The 19948-nt window shown below is 41.3% G+C and overlaps 2 protein-coding genes across 3 annotated transcripts in view; one reads left to right on the top strand and one right to left on the bottom strand.

Annotated features, from left to right (window-relative positions):
• Positions 1–6149: 6149 nt before the first annotated feature.
• map10 (microtubule associated protein 10) lies at positions 6150–13177 on the bottom strand. Of its 2 annotated transcripts, XM_048596976.1 has the most exons (2): positions 10561–13177; positions 6150–9672 (listed from the first exon to the last, which is right to left on the bottom strand). In XM_048596976.1, exons 1-2 carry the CDS (start codon positions 13060–13062, stop codon positions 9544–9546), a joined length of 2631 nt encoding a protein of 876 aa, XP_048452933.1. In that variant the 5' UTR covers positions 13063–13177; the 3' UTR covers positions 6150–9543. The 2 variants fall into 2 exon arrangements, with proteins under 2 accessions (XP_048452933.1, XP_020373417.2); XM_020517828.2 differs by having other exon boundaries at positions 6150–13176.
• A 19-nt stretch (positions 13178–13196) lies between these two features.
• Positions 13197–19948, top strand: part of LOC109917628 (signal-induced proliferation-associated 1-like protein 2) — a 401246-nt gene continuing 394494 nt past the window's right edge. Inside the window, exon 1 of the mRNA XM_048597090.1 lies at positions 13197–13721. The gene's annotated coding sequence lies outside the window, so the exon portion shown is untranslated. The remainder of the gene's footprint in view (positions 13722–19948) is intronic.

Below are 19948 nucleotides of genomic sequence, written 5' to 3'. Positions count from 1 at the left end.
CACACACACACAAATCTATGGGGTGAATTTGTATTTGCAGATACATTGTATTTTGTTCAAAAAGCACACAATTTATAGTCAGTCAGCCAATATGGCATTTTATAAATTCCCACTTTAGAAATAAAACCAGTCTGACTCCAAACCAAAACACAAACACATTCTAAAGAAGGTCTCACACCTAACATGCATTGTCTGACCTAAAATGTCACCTCTTCTTTACACTGATAAAACCTGTCGTTCTCTCAGGACCATGACTTGAAAGGAATTTGGGGACTTACATATACATATTAATCAATTAAAACCTAACTGATTAAAGTTTTTACAGCATCTTAAGTTTGTTTAGTACTTGCTCATCAATGATGTGAACCTTTGATCTTTTACCCTTAAATTCTGAGTCTGATACTACCTCTCTCACTAACACCTGAAGAAGGACTGGGGCTCCTAAAGCTTGCGTTTTCAAATAAACCTGTTAGACTATGACCCGGTGTTGTGTGATTTCTGACCCTGTATAACTGAAGCATAACCTCCCTACTCTTACATTCAATTCCGCCCACAATAAACAATAACTTTTTGTGAACTTTCCTGATTACTTGCTGTACTGCATGCTAATCTTCTGTTATTCATGTACCAGGAGACCTGCCTCAGAACTCTGCAACCTCTCTCCATTTAGATAATATTTTTATTCCTTTTTATTCTTTCTATCAAAATTACCTACTTTCTCACATTATATTCCATTTTCCAAATCTTCATCCACTCACTTCAGCTTTCCATATCCTTTTGTCGGCTTCTTATACTCTTTTCAGTGCTCACTTTCCTACTATCATGGTGTCATCAGAAAATTTAGCTGCATACCTTCGATCTCTTAATCCAAATCATTTATAAATTGCAAAGAGCTGAGGGCCCAGCACTGACCCTTGCGGCACACCACTCATGACAAACTGCTAGCCTCAAAGACCCACTTATTCCTTCTTTCTGCTTCCTGTTAGCAAGTCAATCTTTTATCCATGACATCATGAAGCCGCAAATATGTGCTAATTCTAAACCATTTGATCTTCCATAATTTCTTTTTGTCATTGATGAATATGTATGAATATGTTGGAAAAATCCTTACTTTCCCTTAGTTCCAAGATTTTGCCCCATGACAATGAAGGAACAGTGATATATTTCAAGATCATATTAACAAGTGAATTGGAGTAGAATTTGAAGATAGTTTTCTCATGCACATGAGCCCTTGTTCAGCTAGATGGTAGAAGTCACAAGGTTGAAAAGTGCTGTTGAAGGAACTTTGACAAGTTTCTGCAATTCATCTAAACAACTTTATTTTCCTTTTATTTGTACATAGGATCTGGACATTACTGGCCAGAGCAGCTTTTTATCCATCCACTTCTAATTGCCCTTGAGAAAATGGTGGCAAGTTGCCTTCTTAAACCACTTTTCTTAGGGTGAATGGCCACCCATAGTGCTATTAGGGAAGGAGTTTCAGGATTTTGACCCAGCGACAATGAATGAATAGTGATATAGTTTCAAGTAAAGATTATATGTAACTTGAAGGGGAACTTGGTGATGTGCCTAAGCATCTGCTGTCTATGTCCTTTCAGGCGTTAGAGGTCATGGGTTTGGAAAGTGCTATGCAAGGAGGCGTAGTAAGTTACTGCATCTTGTAGGTGGTACACACTACCACCTCTTTGCCTTGATGGTGAAAGATGTGTATGTTGAATGATGTAGATGGGGTGCCAATCAAGCTTTGTCCTGCACTGCTGCCATGGTGAACCAGTGGTGGAGAGAGTAAATCCAAAAGGCTTTTTAGTTCTGTACACAATGTTATAAGCATAGAATGTGGTGATGATTAGTGGGAAGCCAGAGGATTAGGAATACTTTAAAAACCAGCATTGGACAACTAAAAAAGCAATGAGGTGGGACAAGATAAAATATGAGGGTAAGCTAGCAAGTAACATAAAATAAGATTGCAAGAGTATTTTTACATTTATAAAAGGTAAGAGAGAAGCAAGAGTGGACATTGGACCAATGGAAAATGAGGCTGGGGAAGTAGTAATGAGGAAGTAAAGAAATGGCAGAGGAACTGAATAGGTACTTTGCATCATTCTTCATGATGGAAGACATCAGAAGCATACCAGAACTTCAAGAGAGTCAGAGGTAGAGATGAGTTTAGTGGGAATCACTAAGGAGAAGGTGCTCACTAAGGAGAAGGTGCTGGGGAAGCTGAAAGGTCTGAAGACAAATAAATCACTCAGACCTGATTTGCTACACCCAGGGTTCTGAAGGAGATCGCTTAGGAGATTGTGGATGTATTGGCGGCAATCACTGGAGTCCCAGAGGACTGGAAAATGGCTAATTTAAGCACCTCTGTTTTAGAAGGGAGGGAGGCAGAAGGCAGGAAATTTTAAGCTGGTTTGCCTGATTTTAGACTCCATTTTTAAAGATGAGATTGCTGAGTACTTAGAAGTGCATGGTAAAATAGGGCTGAGTCAGCATGGCTTCATTAAGGGGAGGTCAGGCCTGACAAACTGTTAGAATTCTTTGAGGAGATAATGAGTGAGTTAGACAAAGGAGAGCCAGTAGATGTGAGATTTTTAGTTTTCCAGAAGGCTTTTCACAACATGCTGCATAGGAGACTGCTAAATAAGATAACAGCCCAAAAGCATGACATGGATGGAGGATTGGCTGAAGACAGACAAAGGAGTAAAGGGGTCTTTCTCAGGATGACAGCTGGCAACTAGTGGAGTTCTGTAGGGGTCTGTGTAGGGACCACAACCATTCAGTTATATGTTCACAATCTGGACGAAGCAACTAAAGACATTGTTACTAAGACTGCAAATGACACAAAGATAGGTGGAGGGACAGGTAGTGTTGAGGAGGAGGGGAGGCTGCAGAAGGACTTGGACAGGCTCGGAGAGTGGGCAAAGAAGTGGCAGATGGGAAAGTGTGAGGTTATGTATTTTGATAGGAAGAATAGAGGCAAAGACAATTTTCTAAATGGGCGAAGGCTCTGGAAATCTGAAGCACAAATAGATTCAGACATCCTAGTTCAGGAGTCTTTTAAGGTTAACATGTAGGTTCATTTGGCAGTTAGGAAGGCAAATAGAATGTTAGCATTCATTTTGAGAGATCTAGAATGCAACAGCAGGGATGTGCTGCTGAGGCTGTATAAGCTTCTGCCTTGTAGGTGTCCAGAGGAGGTTTACAAGAATGATGCTGAGGGTGGAGGGCTTGTCTGGGTCTGTACTTGATTGAGTTTGGAAGGATGAAGGGAGATCTGATTGAAACTTACAGAATACTGAGAGGTCTGGATAGAATGAACATGGAGAAGATGTTTCAACTGGTGGAAGTAACTAGGACCTGAGAACACAGCCTCAGAGTAAAGGAACGGCCCTTTAGAACTGATATGAGGAGGAATTTCTTCAGCTAGACAGAGGTGAACCTGTGGAACTCACTGCCTCAGAATGCTGTGAAGGCCAAGTAATTGAGTGTGTTTAAGACAGAAACAGTTTTTGATTAGTAAGGGAATCAAACGTTATGAGAAGACAGGAAAATGGGATTGAGAAACACATCAGCCATGATCTAATGATGGGGCTGACTTGATGAGTTAAATAGCCTAATTTTGCTCTTATATCGTATGGTCTTATGGATGGTGTTGAATTTCTTGAGTGCTGTTGGATTTGCACTCATCCATGGGCAGCATGGTGGTTCAGTGGTTAACACTGCTACCTCACAGCACCAGCGACCTGGGTTTGATTCCACTGTCAGGTGACTGGCTGTGTGGAATTTGCACATTCTCCCTGCATCTGCATGGGTTTCTTCTAGGTTCTCTGTGGTGAAAAAGACAAAGGGTATATTGGCCTTCATAACGAGAGGATTTGAGTACTCTGTAGTTTTGGTCTCCTTATCAGAGGAGAAAAATTTGACCACAAGATCAAATTTGGTACTAAACTTTCACACATCGTCTACTTCTAAGTCTCTCTATTCCTGACTCAGTTTAGATGGCATTTTCATCCTTTTTCACTCCTTCAGACTTGGCTATTGCGCTGTTTTGTTAGTCTCCCACTTTCTCCACCTGACCTCTGTACGCATACAAACTACCCTGTTCAACACAGTATCTCCACTTGTGCATCGCACTGGTTCTCTCTAACATACGTTAGTTTCTAGTCCCCCAAAGCCTATATTTTAAATTTTCTTCTCTGACTTCAGTTTTTATTTTGTACACCACCCACTGCCTATCTCTCACTTCATCACACCATTAGTAGCTGTGTCTTCAATCACAGGTACATTTTAGTTGCACTTTCAAAATTGCAACTGTCTAATCTTTGGCCATCCATTCACCACATTCTGCAAACACAGATTTGTATGGCCACACCCTCACAAACTATCTTCTCCCTTAAGGTGAATTTAATGGATATGACAGACAACACTATCAAGTTCTGCTCTTGTCTGCTAAAACTGCTCACAATTCTAGGATTATAGGCCATAAGAAATAGAACATGAGTTCAATTTGGCCCCATGAGCTTGCATTGCTATTCAATAGACTCATGGCTCATCCAACATTCCTCATATCCACTTTCCTGCTCTTTCCTCATAAACCTGATTCCCACACTCATCAAGGATCTTTCTATCTCAGCCTTAAATATATACAAGGATTGTGCCCCCCACAGTCTCCATTGGCAAGGAGTTCCAAAGACTCTCAACTCTCTGAGGAAAGGGAGTTCATCTCAGTCTTAAATTGGTTCCCTTTATTATGAAACAATGTTGTCTGGTCCTAATCTCTCCCATGAGGAATTCTGGAATGCAAAGATAACCCCGGCTTCTTTTTTCCACTGCAAACCATGTTACAGAGTCAAAGTCATAGAGCCATACAGCACTGAAATGGAACCTTCAATCCAACCAGCCCATGCTGAACATAATTCCAAACTAAACTAGTCCCATCTGCCTGCTCCTGGCCCACATCCCGCCAAACCCTTCCTATTCATACACTTATCCAAATGTCTTTTAAACGTTGTAATTGTTCCCACATCCACCTCTTCCTCAGGAAGTTTATTCCACACGCAAACCACCCTCTGTGAAGAAAATTTCTCCTCATGTCTTTTCTAAATCTCTCTCCTCTCACCTTAAAATGTGGCCCCTAGTTTTGAAATCCTCCATCCTAGGGAAAAGACAACTAACGTTATCTCTACCTATACTCCTCATTATTTCATAACTTCTATAAGGCGGTCTCTCAACCTCCTACGCTCCAGTGGAGAAAGTCTCACCCTGCCCATACTTTCTTTTTAACTCAAACCTTCCATACCCAGCAACATCCTGGTAAATCTCTTCTGAACCTTCTCCAGCTTAATAATATCCTTCCTATAACTGGGTGACCAGAACTGGACACAGTATTCTAGAAGAGGCTTCATGTTGTTAAACCTTCTTCCATGTCTGCTCCACCCTTGCCTCCTACAATATGTATGAGCGTTTATTGACATCTTTACCATTTTGATTGAGAGAATCCAATCAGCTGCCTTTGCTGCACTGCATTTTACTAACCCAGCTGACCAAACATCCTATAGCTTCTGTTTCTCTCCTGTCTGTTGTCATGCCCCAAGCTCACCTTTGCCTGTGAGTCCTCCCTCCTGTGAAAGACAAAGATCAACTTTTCCTCTTCATTCTTCTGTAACTGCGTGCAGTGTTTGATACAGTTGACAATACTATTCTCAATGTCTTCCACTCTCATCCGGTAATTGGGAAAGCATTTATCTAATTCCATTTTTATCTAAATAAATGTAGGTAGAGAATCATTTGTTATGGCTTTTCTTCGCTTTCTCATACATAACCCTGGATGTTTCCCTTTATCTATCTATCTTTGGCTGCCTACTATTTCTCATCTACATGCTGATCCTTGATGACATTATCTGAAGATATGATTTTCGTTTGCAAATGTATCTTGACAATGCCCAGCTGCACCCCACTACTTTCCTAAATTATCAGACTGGTTATCTGACATTATGCACTGGATGAGCAGAAGATTCCTCTAATCAAAAAGTGAGAAGACTTAAGCTATTTTGCTTTTGGCCCCTACTCCAAATTCCATTATCTAGTTACCAACTCCATTCTTCTTCCTTTCTTAGTCTGAAATTAAGACAGTCTGTTTACAACACTGGTGAGATCCATTCTTATTTAATTACAAAGGAGTGCGATATTTAAAAAAATGAAACAACAAATATACTCACACATAGATAAATTCCTCTAGACTTGGTCAATTAGTTTTTTGATTATAACCAGGCCTCTCTAAGTTCTGGACAGGGTAAATCACATTCAATTTCCCAGTAACATGGGTGATTTTTTTTAAGTGGTACAGTTGAAGAAACAAGCTTTAATGGAATAATCTGGCATTCTGGGTCTTATGTTTTTCAGAAAAGTAATGAGTTGCGGTCAGTACAGACTGGTGTTTCTGTGTACTCATTTTGAACACATATTTCAGTGTTTGAAAGCCAATAATAAACCGAGGGTTTTCCTCTCTACTGATGTTTGCTTAGCTTTGTGGAAAAGTGCCCAGTTGGTGTCCAATTCTGATTCAGCTTTCTGAAGAAGAACAGCCTTGTCCCTGATGTCCCTCGCATTCGTGGCCACCTTAAATACCTGTTTAACATTTAGAACTGCAAGAACAGGCTCACTTGTAAAAATGGTTTTCAGCTTTTCAAGAGTAGTTTGGTAATTCTCAGTCCATACTGCCTTATTTTTCCTGTAGGTCTATCAGTAGCACAGTTGTTGCACTGAATTTGGATTGAACTTTCAGTCGAACTCATACATCCCTAAGCTGAAGGGTCTAGGCCCGAAACGTCAGCTTTCCTGCTCCTCTGATACTGCTTGGCCTGCTGTGTTCATCCAGCTCTACACCTTTTTATTTCATCCCTAAGAACATCGTGGTTTCCTGTTTGACTGTGGGAGTTTGAAACTGTTCTGTTGCTTCTACCTTTACAACCCTAGATAGATCATTTGAGCCTCAGAAAACTCACTCTCTGTGAATTTGACTAGTAGATCAGCTAACTGTATTTTCTGGAAGACAGCTTCCAGTTACTAAATGTGTATCTCGAGTGTCACTGCACACTAGGTGGTTATCATAAGTACACCACACAATTAGATAACCTTGCCACTTTCTGGCATCAGCCTTTGAAAGGTGGCAGGAGCATTTTGAAGTCCAAATGGCAGGATTTAATAATTTAATTATCAACCACCTGGAGTTACAAAGGCACATATTTCCTTCATGCAGGAAGGCAAGGAAACTTGTCAGTACCCCTTGAATAAATCCCTCTTCTTAATGTAGGTAGCTTTCTATGCAATCATCCAGCCAGGGTACTGGGTAGGAGTCAGCTCTGGTCACTGCATTATCTTGTCTGGAGTCAATTCAGATCCTTGTGGAGTTCTGCATCTTGAATACAAGCTCAACTGGGGATCTCCAGCTACTGCTCGACTCTGTTAGTTGGTGCTCCAGTGGTTTGTACTTCCTTAAAATGGATTAGCTTTTCTGGGTCAAGTTGACAGGGATGTTCCCTTATGGGAAGGGCCTCTCCTACATCCAAATCATGTAGAGGTATGGTGGTGTAGCCTGCCTTCTCTCTATGAGTATGCCTTTAAATGCAAAGAGCAGTCTCATTAAGTATGCTTCCTGTTGTGTGCTTGAGTAAGCAAATAAGGAATCTACGTTTGCTAGTATTTCATTATTGGGTGGATAGGCAGTAAAGGGTTCATGTGGACCTCACTTGCGTCTCCCTCCAATTCATGCTTGCTGTTGCCTTCGTCCTCTTGGTCAATTAAATGGGGCTGACCATTGCCTGCTTTTTGGTTAACCGCTTGTAGGATGTGGCTGGACCAGTGTTTATTGCCCTTCTCTATTTGCCCTTGAGATGGTGGTGGTGAGCTGCCTTCTTGAACTGCTGCAGCCCATGTTCTCAGGTGGACCCACAATGCCATTAAGGAAGGATTTCCAAGATTTTGACCTAGCGACAGGAATGCCTGACCTGAAAGAGCCTTTCCTTTCTTCCCTGATTTGTGTTCTCAATCACTTAGTTCACTTCTCAAGCTTTTAGGCTTTCACAACAGACTGCAGATTCATGCCTTTAAGGGTTCACTTTAAGGGTTGGTAGCAGCATTAACACAAAGTCTCCTAGCTGAAAAATTTGGACCCTGGCATGTTTGCCTGCCTTTGATTTCATCACTGGAAGATTTTCAGGTGTTCTCAGGCAACTTCACAGGTTCGGAAGAGTCACTCTTGCAACTCTACTATATGGTCTAGCATGTAGACCTCCTCCTTCTCTTCTACTTGCTTTTATATCCAGATGTGCTCTTCCACACAGGTGAATATTTTTTTCCCTTACCAAATCACCTGTGTTCTGATGATGAAGAATCATTGGACTTGAAATGTTAACCCTGCTTTCTTCCAACAGATGCTGCCATTACTGCTGAGTTTTGCCAGCAGTTTTGATTTATGATGTCATTGGCATCTTCTAGATTCATTTAGGATAACCAGAACCAGAGGGTCTTCTGCTTGCAGCGCCAGCTTAGCTTCCACTGGCTAAGCTCGTCTGCCCATGGACTATATGATCACAAAATAGGGAAAAATGTTAGGCATTTTCTCCCACAGCAGTTCAGTCTCTCTGACCTCAGTGACTTTCTCAGAGACCACTGGGGATAATGTTATCTTTGCTCCTTCAAGGTCATTGCCAAATAGCAGGAGAATCTTGTCCCCAGACAAGGTACAACTCCCAAGGTCACTGGTCCCAGCACTAGGTCACAATCCTGGTTAACCTGGTGAAGGGTGGATTTGGACCCTGTTACCAGCACCTTCACACTTATCGCATTCTCTGGTGGGAAGATCGTACCCATTCCAAGCATTATAGTTTGGTTGGCCCTAGTATCCCCCAGTATCACTTCAGGCTTGCTTTTCTCACCCTGTGGAAATATACTCATTCTTTTTACTGATGCAATGGCACTTTTCTTGGGCTAAAGGGAGTAAACCTGGTGCAGTTTCCCCAAAAGCTTACTCTTAGAGATGTGGAAAATAGGAGCATGAGTGGATCATTTAGCTCTTCAAGTCCTTTCCACCATTCAACATGATCATTATTGATCATCCAACTTTAGCCCTAAGAACTATATCTAACTCCTCTTTGAAAACATTCCATGTTTTATCCTCAGCTGCTTTCTTTGGCAAAGAATTCCACGGGCTCACCAATCTCTGGGTGAAGGCATTTCTCCTTATCTCAGTCCTCAATGACCTACCCTATATCTTTAGCTTGTGACCCCAGGTTCTGGACTCCCCTGTCATAAGGAACATCCTTCCTGCATTTACCTTGTCTAGTCGGTTGGAATTTTATAGGGTCCTATGAGACCCCCTCGTTCTTCTAAAATCCAGTGAATATAGTTCTGACTAATCCAGTCTCTCTTCACATGTCAGTTCTGCCATCCAGGATTTAGTCCACTAAGCCTTTGTTACACACGTTCCATAGCCAGTAGTTCCTTCCTCTGTTACAAAGACAGTGGTTTCCTTCTTCCTAATATTTAGCTGGAGAAGATGTACAATGTATCCCTTCTCAGATAAGCAGTCTTCCAAAATACCCAGTGGAAGGATTGTGTGGAGGTGTCAGAAGCTCCAAGTTGGATGTTGTCAAGCAAAATACTGATAGAAATCTAAAATAAAAATAGAAAATGCTGAAAATAATCAGCAGGTCAGGCAACTGTCTCAAGAAATAGAGGGCCAACTTTTCACCAGCTGTCTAACCTGAATATTTCTAGCATTTTCTATTTTTATTACATATACAGCCTGACCTAACATATGATGCTTTTAAAAGACAACATGGACAGAAAGGAAAGAATTGTGGGTTAAAGATGTCTCTCTAGTGCTGTAAAAAGAAGCCATTGGTAGAGATTTGTAGAGCTCAAGCCACAGTTAAATAGGTAGAAAATGAAGAAGGAAAGCAAGTGAATTGGACAACGAAGGAAGGAGATTGAAGGAGGAAGGTATTCCTTACTGTTTAAAAGGACAAGAAGTAGAACATGTTCAGGAAGAGGTCTAAAACTGCATACCTCATTTATGCATATAGATTGTCACATGCATTATAAATAGCATAGTGGCAGATAAAATTTACTTATGGGTCAAGAGAAATGTAATTAACTAATACGCAGTCTAAGGATGCCAAACACAATAACAAAGTAACTTTAGTAATGGCATCATAAAGTATATCCAGGAAGTTTGTTGGTTATTAGTTCAGAAATATGCCTGCACTCATTGGCCATTCCTGTAGCATCCAATTCACTCACACCTTTTTGAATATCTGTTGTGTTAATTTCAAGTTCACCACAGGGAAGGTCAGACACACTGAATGTTATGTAGGAACTCATTTGGGATGTCCCCAAAGACTGGCTGTCCTCTAAAGCCTTGCATCCAATTGTTGAACTTGAAAGCTTGGGGAGCTCTATGCTAACTGCACTGATATCTCCCTGAAGGAGAGTTGACTCAAGCTGTTTCTTATTTTCTTCTTTGTTTGTCAGGTTCAATGTGTTTCTAATTTGATTTACCTCTGTTGAGCTGGTAGCATCATTGGATACATTAGAGGTTGCCACTTTCTGATGGTGACTTTTTACATTGGATATTGCTTTTAAAGATCGAATTGGAGATTGCTGGGATGGTATAGGTAGAAGAACTGAATCATCTTCCCTCTCACTTTGAGCTGTTCCATTGTTGAAATGTTTGGAAAGGTTAGATTCTGACGCATTGTTAAAATACATATGTTTCACCTTAGTGGATGTTGCCTCAATACTACTATCCAAATTATCTGTACATTTGCTTGTAGGTTCAGGACTGGTAAAATCTTCCGAGAATCCTGTTGCTTCAGGACTTGTGAAGTCCTCAGAATACTTGGGGTCAGCACTGTCATTATAGCTACTAGAGGAAATCGGTGCATTGCTGTCTTCTGCTTTTGTGGAATCAATTATAGAGCCAGGATAAATTTCTGAAGTCTGCAACACATTCTCTGCTCTGTTAAATGACTCACTGACACTATGGTCAGAATCCAGATTGAAAATTTTGGGTAAATTGATCTTTACATCTTTTCCAAAAAATATCCTGTCATTTGTTGCCTTATCCAACATCTGAAAGTTTGACACTTTTGAAGTTGGGCCCAGAGTTCGAACACACATCTGTTCTTTAGTAGTGACACTTTCCAGTTTGGAGATTTCTCCAAAATTATTTGTGCTTTTAGTTTTTCTATTTCCTAGAACTTTTGAAGAATGGAGGGAATCAAGTTCAACACTATTTTCAATTAATGTTTCAACGTTTTCTTCAAAACAGCCACTTTGGAAAGAAAAAGCTCCAGAGAGGTGATGATCTTCTTGAAGAAATTTTGATGGAGCACTTCCTTCTTTGCCTTTACAGTATGTTGCCGCAGTCTTTCTCTCTTTCAGTTGTTTTTTTCTTGACAGCTCCCTTCGTTCATGCAATATCAGCATATGTGGGTTTGTCTGCTGTAATCTTAATCGCAATGTATGTGTTAATCCATACATCAGCTTTCTTTTTGGATGTTTAGAGTCATTCTTTGTAATAGTTTGTTTTGTAGCATTTTCTTTATCAAAGTGTTTTAGAGATATTGGGTGCTTTTGAAACTTCTCTTTCTGGTTCTTTAAATTTGAACTGGTGGATTTAAGATGCTCTGATGCTGTTGTACTAGTTGGTTTATGAAATTTGGGCGAATCATTCTCTAAACCACTGTAAAGCCAAGCAAGTTTAGGGTGAATGGTAAGAGGAATTCGCTGCGGAACTTGATCATGTAGCAAAGAAAGTTCTATCAGAAGCGCATTTAGTAAAGGTAACTGACTGATATTATTACATGGATCAAGTTGTGGCATTGTATCGTGTACTTGTGGCTTTAACCTGGATGTCATTTTCGACTGACTTGCAGGCAGCCTAGAATAATTTAAATTCTGGCTAATTTCGAACGATTCACCGTCTTCATCCGTATCTCGTTGCTCCGGTGGGGCAGACATTATATCGGGTTCCACTACTCTGCGTACTTCAGCTTTTTTTTCTTTGGATTCATTCGTTGACCGTGTATAATACATTGGAGGTGGACAAAAAACGTTGTCTACACCTAAATCTACACTTCGTTCAGTTTCTAATCTGCGCTGTTCCATCTGGTGTTCCACGTGTTCCCCTTTAGTCGGTTTGTTCGGTTTACGTTTTTCCTCCTTTGGCATGGAGGTGACAACAGGTACTTCACTATCGCTTATTTGGACTTTCTGGTCGAGAATCTGGTTACCCGCTTCCGGGTCGGGACATTTTGCGGAACGAAATAATGTTTTCGCGGTATCTTGAGGTGTAAACTCCTCGCTCTTTTTATTAACCTGCTCTGTCACACCTGGCTCATCGGGCAAAACTGGCGCTTCCACGGGTTTGAGCGGGAGTTTTTTGACATCTAGCATTCCGACAGTCAGGTTCTCTCGACCATGCGGCAGTAAAGCCGCCCCCAAACTCAAGAGTCTATATGCCACCGAAATGTGGCCGATCTTTCTGCCCATGAGATTATACAAAGCGTGCAGACCCTTACTCCCATGCATGGAAGGCATTGTAATACCGCGCTCCGCAACTTCCCGCCTGATTTGATCCACCGCATCGGCCAGAGAAATCAGGCAACTGCCAAGGAACTTGGGTACCCGAGGGAAGACGTCCAGCAGCATGGCGTACAAAGGTGTATTGCTCAAATGGCTGTGCAGGGACGCCAGGCTGATCTTGAACAAGCAGGATTTCCCTTTGCTGAACGGGATGTCAGAGCCATTTGACGGTCGTTCAGGAATCGCCTTCTCCTTGTCGGACGCCCAGCTCCGCCGTATACATTCCGCTCGCTCCGGTTCAATTTGATGGACAAGTAAAGTTGGAAAGTCTAACAGCCTGAAGGCCACCGCCAACAAAGGTCCGGATCCTGTTGTCCAAGGCCCAGGCTCAAATCGCACATAATCCACTAACAACTCCAAGGAAAACAACGTCTCCATGGCGGGAGCTTTGGCTGAGCTCTCACTGATGGTCATAATGACGGGAGCCTCGCTTTCTATCTCTGTCTGTGCGATAAACCTTCTGGGTGCCGAAAACTCGAGCAAACTTCGTCCGGAGAAGCTTCAAAGCCGAAACCTTAGCAACGGTACCCGAAAAGTATCGCGAAAATTGGCGTGGGGTGAAAAAAAAAATCGATATCGCGCTTTGACCTTCGGGAGTTGTAGTTCGTTTCCAGACAAATGAGCATCCGACTTCCTCAGGAGAATGGACAGAGGAAAACTACACATCCCAGCATGCCTTTCGGCTTCGGCCTTGGCCGTACTATTAATAGTGGGGGCGGAGAGGCGAACTTCAGTGATGGCTGCGTCTGACCAATAGAGAGCGCTGTTGCCGGCCCTGGCCGCGCGTGGAGGGCGGGCCGTTGGCGAACAGCCAATGGGGTGAGGGCAAGGCCGGTGGGCGAGAGGAGGGACAGCTGGCGTCAGGTTGGGCTGAGGTGCGGGAGAATGTGAAAACTTTCCCAGCCTACTGGCTGTGGGAGGTGGTGCTGCTGCTGCTATTGCAGCAATTGGAGGCTGGGAACTGTGGATCGGGATCAGGATCGGTTAGTCGTTCTTCATAGCCTCGGGACTATATGAAAGAATCCAGTTTGTATGTGCGGCTCCGGTTCCTGTTTCTCGCGCCGTGCCTTCAGGTAGGAGGAAGCTGGAACGGAGATGCGAAGCGGCGGCTTGTTGACAAGTCAGTGTCGTTTTTAAAGAGGGGAGCAGGAGAGCCGGTGTTGAGAGATCAGCTTTTGCTGGGCTGTCTCGGTGTGGTAGGGTTTCGTGCTTTTAGTGGGGAGATGGGTTGCTACTTAGCCCCTTCCCCCGCCTGGAACTAGTGTTTTTTTTTGTGTATCCACCACCGTTCTCCCCCCCCACCGCCCCGTCCCCCGCCTCCACCACCGAACTGTCGTCTCCAGAAATATTTGCTTCCCGCAGCCCCAAACCATTCCGAAATACCCGCTAGGCAGAGAGCACTCAGCAAGATCTCTCCACCGACCACCAACCACCAATTTCCGAAGGCAGGACAACAAACCCTCCTGTGGGTGGTTGTATACCTGATGTAATCTGGATCAAGAAACCGGTCAGGAATAACGGGACGTTTCCCACGAAAGATCTGTTTTTGAGGGCTGGTGTGGATATCGATTCAGCAAGAAATCCAGGTGGTCCTGCTTATTTATTTATCCATATATTACCTTCTGTTGAAACAAAAGAATTTGTTTTTCCAAGTCCCTATCTTCTTCCCGTTTCGCGTAGTTACTTCTCGCTCACGAACCCAAAAACCTGTAAAATTCACCGGACCGTGGTATCTAATAAAATATTTCATTGACTGGTACTCTGTGTGCAGACTTGTGGTTGAGAAGAGTGTGCCGTACTGGGATTCCAATTGCGCATTGCCTTGTTTTTCTGGAAGTTGAGGGCATTGGTTGATCCATTTTTTTCTGAGAAATTGGTTTGATTGTATATTTCCCTGCCTCCTAGATCTGTCCGCTAGATGGCTTTGAATTAGTACGCGGTAGGATTTCCGAGTTCAGTTTGCACCAGAATTCTTACCACATGGATATTATTTTTTCTTTAGTAGTCAGCACTGTTGATTGTTTTGCATCTTTTAGTGCACTGTCCATAAATCCACACTTAATAAGGTATAGCACAGCTACAATTCATATTTGAAGCTGACCATGGGCTGGAAGCAAATCAGTAGCGTTATTTCACAATGCTTTATTACAAATTGTGAAATCGTCACACGGAGAAACGAACATTGCGGCAGATTTCGTTTTGTTGATCAATGCTCTTTTCAACTATAGTAGCGGATTGTGTGAAGTATTAATATTACACATCTTTCAAGGACGTGTTTTTGATTAGTGTCCACTAAATGACATTGCATTATCTGCGACTAAAAATCCCGCCAACTTGTAATGTTTGCACTGTCGCTGCCCATGAACAATGTAATCGATCACCTTCACCACTTATTTAACTACTATTATTATAACGTATCTTTAATATGTATTTTCATTGCAGTCCAACTGTATTCTGAGTAAATGATATAATTACGATTTCTACAAAATTTGCTCCGTAAATGTGTTTCAGCCCTCGTGGCAGTGTTTGTCGCGGTAACCTTGCGGAGCTTTTTTTTGTCTTCACAGAAGGGTATGGGTTGGGAATTTAGGAAAACGTGGTAGTAAATTAGACGTAATATTTGCAACACTTGTAAGTTAAAACAATAATTCAGCATTAATTATAATTAAACACTTAATACATTTTTGATGCTCTTCGATTGTGACAAGATTTGAAAGGCGAATCCATCGCTTTGGGCAAAACCAATGTATACAGTTCTGAATAGTTCTGACCTCTGGCAGTGCTGTTGATGTAAAAAGAATGCTGTTTGACTTTGTTTTTAGTCAGTCTGACTGGGCAGAAGCTAATGGCTTTATAACTCAACATTAAAAGATTGAAGGTATAGTGTTGCTTATTTTTAAGTAAGCCAATTAAATGCTTATTGGTCTGACCAGATGTCAGAGTGACCATGTATTTGTTTTGCCCCAACCTGAAGTGCTTTGCATCTTCTATTCACTTTTTAATATTTTGTGTATATTGTACCTTGTAATGGTAAACTGCCAATCTCAGGGAGGCTTATGTAGAATTACTGGAATACAGATAAGAACTGTCAAGGAAAGTCTAGCAGTAACAAATCTAAACAAAGGAACTTGAACATTGAAAGAAAGTGTTTTCCAGAAGACATCTTTTGTTTGCAGTTATATTTTCAACAATCATTTTGATTTTTTAAAATGTTGTCTTCAGTAAAGAGGTTCTATGGTACACTGCTTTCTAAAATTTCAATGCAGCAGCTGTTGGAAAAATTGGTCAGTGCTGTTGGAGAAGAGGTTATCTGTGTTCTCCTGGCCTTAAGTAAGCTCAGTCTTTAGACTTAGAAGTTGTCAGGGCAACGGTTGATTATTTCCAGTCTTTGGTGAATGGAAGGAATTGAATATCTTGCTTTGAAACATTGTTGCTAATGATGGCAGCTGTGCAATGGGCTATGTAAATACATCCTGTTCTTCCACAAAAATTCTTTAATTTGGCAGTGTTGAAAAGTGTTCTTCTTAATATTATGATCATTAACATTTAATTAAAATACATTTCTAAAAACAGCTAAAATTGTGACAATGTTCAAGTAAATCACTACCATGATGAGGCACAAAGTTGCTTCTGGACTGGATTGTGTCAATTTGCTTAATCTTTTTTTGGATAATGAGACTTTGACACTGTGAGAAAGCAAACTCTGATTCAATAGACTATTAGTGGTGTCCGTACAGTAGTGTTTTTGAAGAGAGAAATCATGGAATGATTGCAGCATAGAAGGAAACCATTCAGCCCATTGTCTCTGTGCTGATTCTGGCAGAGTAACTCACCTCTTTACCCTTTCCCTGTAGTGCTGCTGAATCTTTTTGCTTCAGGTACTGACTCCCCAAAACCTGCCCATGATGTACAAGGCACAATTCAGGAATGTGAAAACTTCAGCAATACTTAAGATGGCTTGACACAGTCCAGGACAAAGTAATCCACTTGGCTGGCACCATATCCAGAAACATTACCTACTTCCATCGCCAATGCACTGTGGCAGCAGTGTGCGTCTACAAAATGCACTTTAGCAGCCCACTAAGGCTCCTTTGACAGAACCTTTGACGTCCACCATCTAGAAAGATAAAGGTAGAATAAAGCAAAGAACTGTGGATGCTGGAAATCTGAAACAAAAGCAGAAATTGCTAGAGAAGCTCAGGTCTGGCAGCATCTGTGGGAAGAAAGCAGAGTTAGTATTTCAAGTCTGATGACTCTTCAGAACAGAAAGACAGAAAAAGATAGAAAGACAAAGGCAGCAGTTGCGTGGGTACATCACCTGCAAGTTGCTGTGTAATCCCCACACCATTCTGGCTGGAATTTGTATTGTTTCATTACTATCACTGGGTCAAATCCGGGATCTCCCTTTCTTACAGTACATACTGTGAGCGTACTTGCATCCAAGTGACTGCAGTGCATCAAGATTGCAGCACACCACCAACTTTGCAAATACGCAGTAAATGTTGGTGTTGCCAGCAACATTCACATGCCTTGAAAAAATAATAAAAATTCACTTCTTTTGAGAAGATCTCTTCAATATGCCTTCATTGTACTCAGACACAGCAGTCCAGATTCTAACGATATGCTGTGTTTTTTAAAGTTTTTTCACCACTGTTTGTGATTCACCTTAAATCAGTGTACTGTGGTTTTTGACCCTCTTGCTAACAAGAAGAGTATCTCCCAATCTTTTCTGTGCACACCTTGTAAAATCCTAAATCACCTCTTAATTTTCACTACTCCATGGAGAAAAGCTCCTTAACAACTTCTCCAGTCTAGACACATAATCTGATGTATCTCAACCCTGAATTGCCATTTTTTTGAATCTTTTCTGTATTTACTCAAATGTCTTCACATTGCTGCTGGGGTGGTGGCCAGTAATGGACACAGTGGTCAAATTGAGCCAGAACCCAGTTTTCTTCCAAATTCATCAGAACTTCCTTGGTTTTATACTGTCTGACACTTTTTATAAAGCCCAGGATCCCAGATGCTTTGTTAATCACTTTTTCAATCTGCCTTTCTACCTTCATAAATTGTACAGAAGGCATCCTGTGCGAGTTCTGTGTCATCTGCAAACTTTGAAATTGTCCTCTTTGCACCAAAGTCTACGTTATTAATATAATCAAGAAAAGCAGGATTCCAGTTCCGACCCATGGGCATCCTCACTGTATGCATCCTCCAGTCCAGGAAGCATAATGCTCATTGTATTTCCACTTGTTAACTCAGGTTTGTGTCCATGCTGCCACTGGCCCTTTTTTGACAGGCCTGTTATGTGGCATTTTATCAAATGCCTTTTGGAAGTTGATGCACACCACATCAAACACGTGGCTCTCATAACCCTGTTACCTCATCAAAACATTCAAGTGAATTAAAGACAATTTGCCTTTAACAAATTTTTGCTGACTTTTCTTGATTTAATACACATGATGCTAATTTTTAATTTTAAAAATCATTTTACAGCTTAGATTGTTAAAATAGAAGTCTGCAAATAACACATCTTTGTAACCAAGAGTTTCCCTTTTTAATATAAGATTTATCTCAGAAGTGGAAGATTTATTGTCTTATGACCAGGGAAGAGCTAAATTTACAAGTGCATAGAATTCCTATATTGCATGTGAACTGTTGATGCCTCTTAGCTGTTATTTCCTTAACACTCTGGCTTTGCAGTACCTGTCTTTGGACTAATTGTGGAATTTAATCAGTGATTAAGTACAGTTAGTAATAATGTTTTGAATTATTTGAATAAAAAGTGAAAAGGCGGAAATCTGGAGTACTGAACGCTTGCCGTTTTGAACAAATTGACTTTCGGCAGTTGGAGTTGAATGTTGGAACAGCAAATGGGGTCATGATCATTGTAACACATTATGTATCAAGCAGTATCAAAGGGACTTCAGAAAACATGTAAGGTGCAGCTGCTTTGAATTTGGACCATGCTTTTCTTCTCCTCCTAATTAGACTGTTTAAATTTTTTGCAGATTCTTTGTCATCCATAGTGGACATTTCCAGATATTACAAAGCAAAACAGATTGCTGTAGTTACATGAAGCTACTATAACTCATCTAGATATCTAAATAACTGAGCACTTCAGATCACCATCCACAAAATTAATGAAGTCTTTTCCTGAAAAAATCAAAAACATATTTTGCAAATATATTGCATACGCTCCTACAAATGGATCAGAAATCTGACACAGTACGTTAATATCTGAGCTCTCAAATGTGTTATCTGGTTGATTCGCTTACATTGCAGGCTAAAATGTGTGGCAGCCTGCTTCAAATGTTGAACTGGCAGTCTAATCCCTTGGTGAGAGCTGAATGCTGGCCTTTATAAAGCAATAGGAAAAATTATTGTTGATAGGTCCAAGTTAATACTCATCCTGTTTATTTATTTCATTCCAAGCTGTGCTGAAAAGACTTAAAGAAGAATTTGTTTTATGAATAACTTGATCTCAGGCCACAGTCTGACATTAAAGCTGAGGGTTCACAATGCTGATCTGTGACTGTAGTTGTTGAAGAATTGTGGAAAATCATTGAAAGGCTACTGCACGTGAAGTCGTTCCTATCCGGGATTCTTTGCAGATGTGATGTCCTGATTGCATTAATTTTATGCTGATGAGCTAAGCATTAGGAAGGAACTGAGCTTTTCCCAAGTGAGAAATAGCAGTTTCAGTGATACCTTCACTGTTTTGTGTCTTGTGTGTTATTTGAATGGGGGAAGGGAACACCAGAGGGTTTGCGGATGCTGTGGTCATGGCTCATGCTGTGACAATCCGAGGACAGCTTTTGTACGTTATAGTTTGCACTGGAACAGCATTATAGTTTGTACTGGAACAGCATTTTAGTTTTGCAGTTAGTGCACTGAATCAGTATCTTCTTCATTTCGAAAGTTGTATTATGGGAGGACTGTAACAAGAACCTATTGTCTTGTATTGATGGTTTGCGTTAGAGCATGTGCAAATTCACTGAAGTGTTTGCTGTCTTCCTCTAGTGAAGCAGAATTTAGCCTTTTTTAAAATGGAAATTCGTGGAGATTAGGAGGGAAGAACATTTGGTGGTTCTGCTGCTGGAGGGTGTTTAATTTATGGATACCAGGTACAGCACTAAATTCTGCACAGTGCACCGATTCAGCTGGTGCTGAATACAAAGTCAGTGCTTGAAGCAAAAATTCAATTGCTGGGATAACAAGGTGTAGAGCTGGATGAACACAGCAGGCCAAGCAGCAGGGTCTAGGCCCGAAACGTCAGCCTCTCTGCTCCTATGATGCT

This window comes from Rhincodon typus, chromosome 5, assembly GCF_021869965.1.
Source record: "Rhincodon typus isolate 14 chromosome 5, sRhiTyp1.1, whole genome shotgun sequence".
Classification (NCBI taxonomy): Eukaryota; Metazoa; Chordata; class Chondrichthyes; order Orectolobiformes; family Rhincodontidae; genus Rhincodon; species Rhincodon typus.
This window is presented reverse-complemented; position numbering and strand designations above follow the sequence as displayed.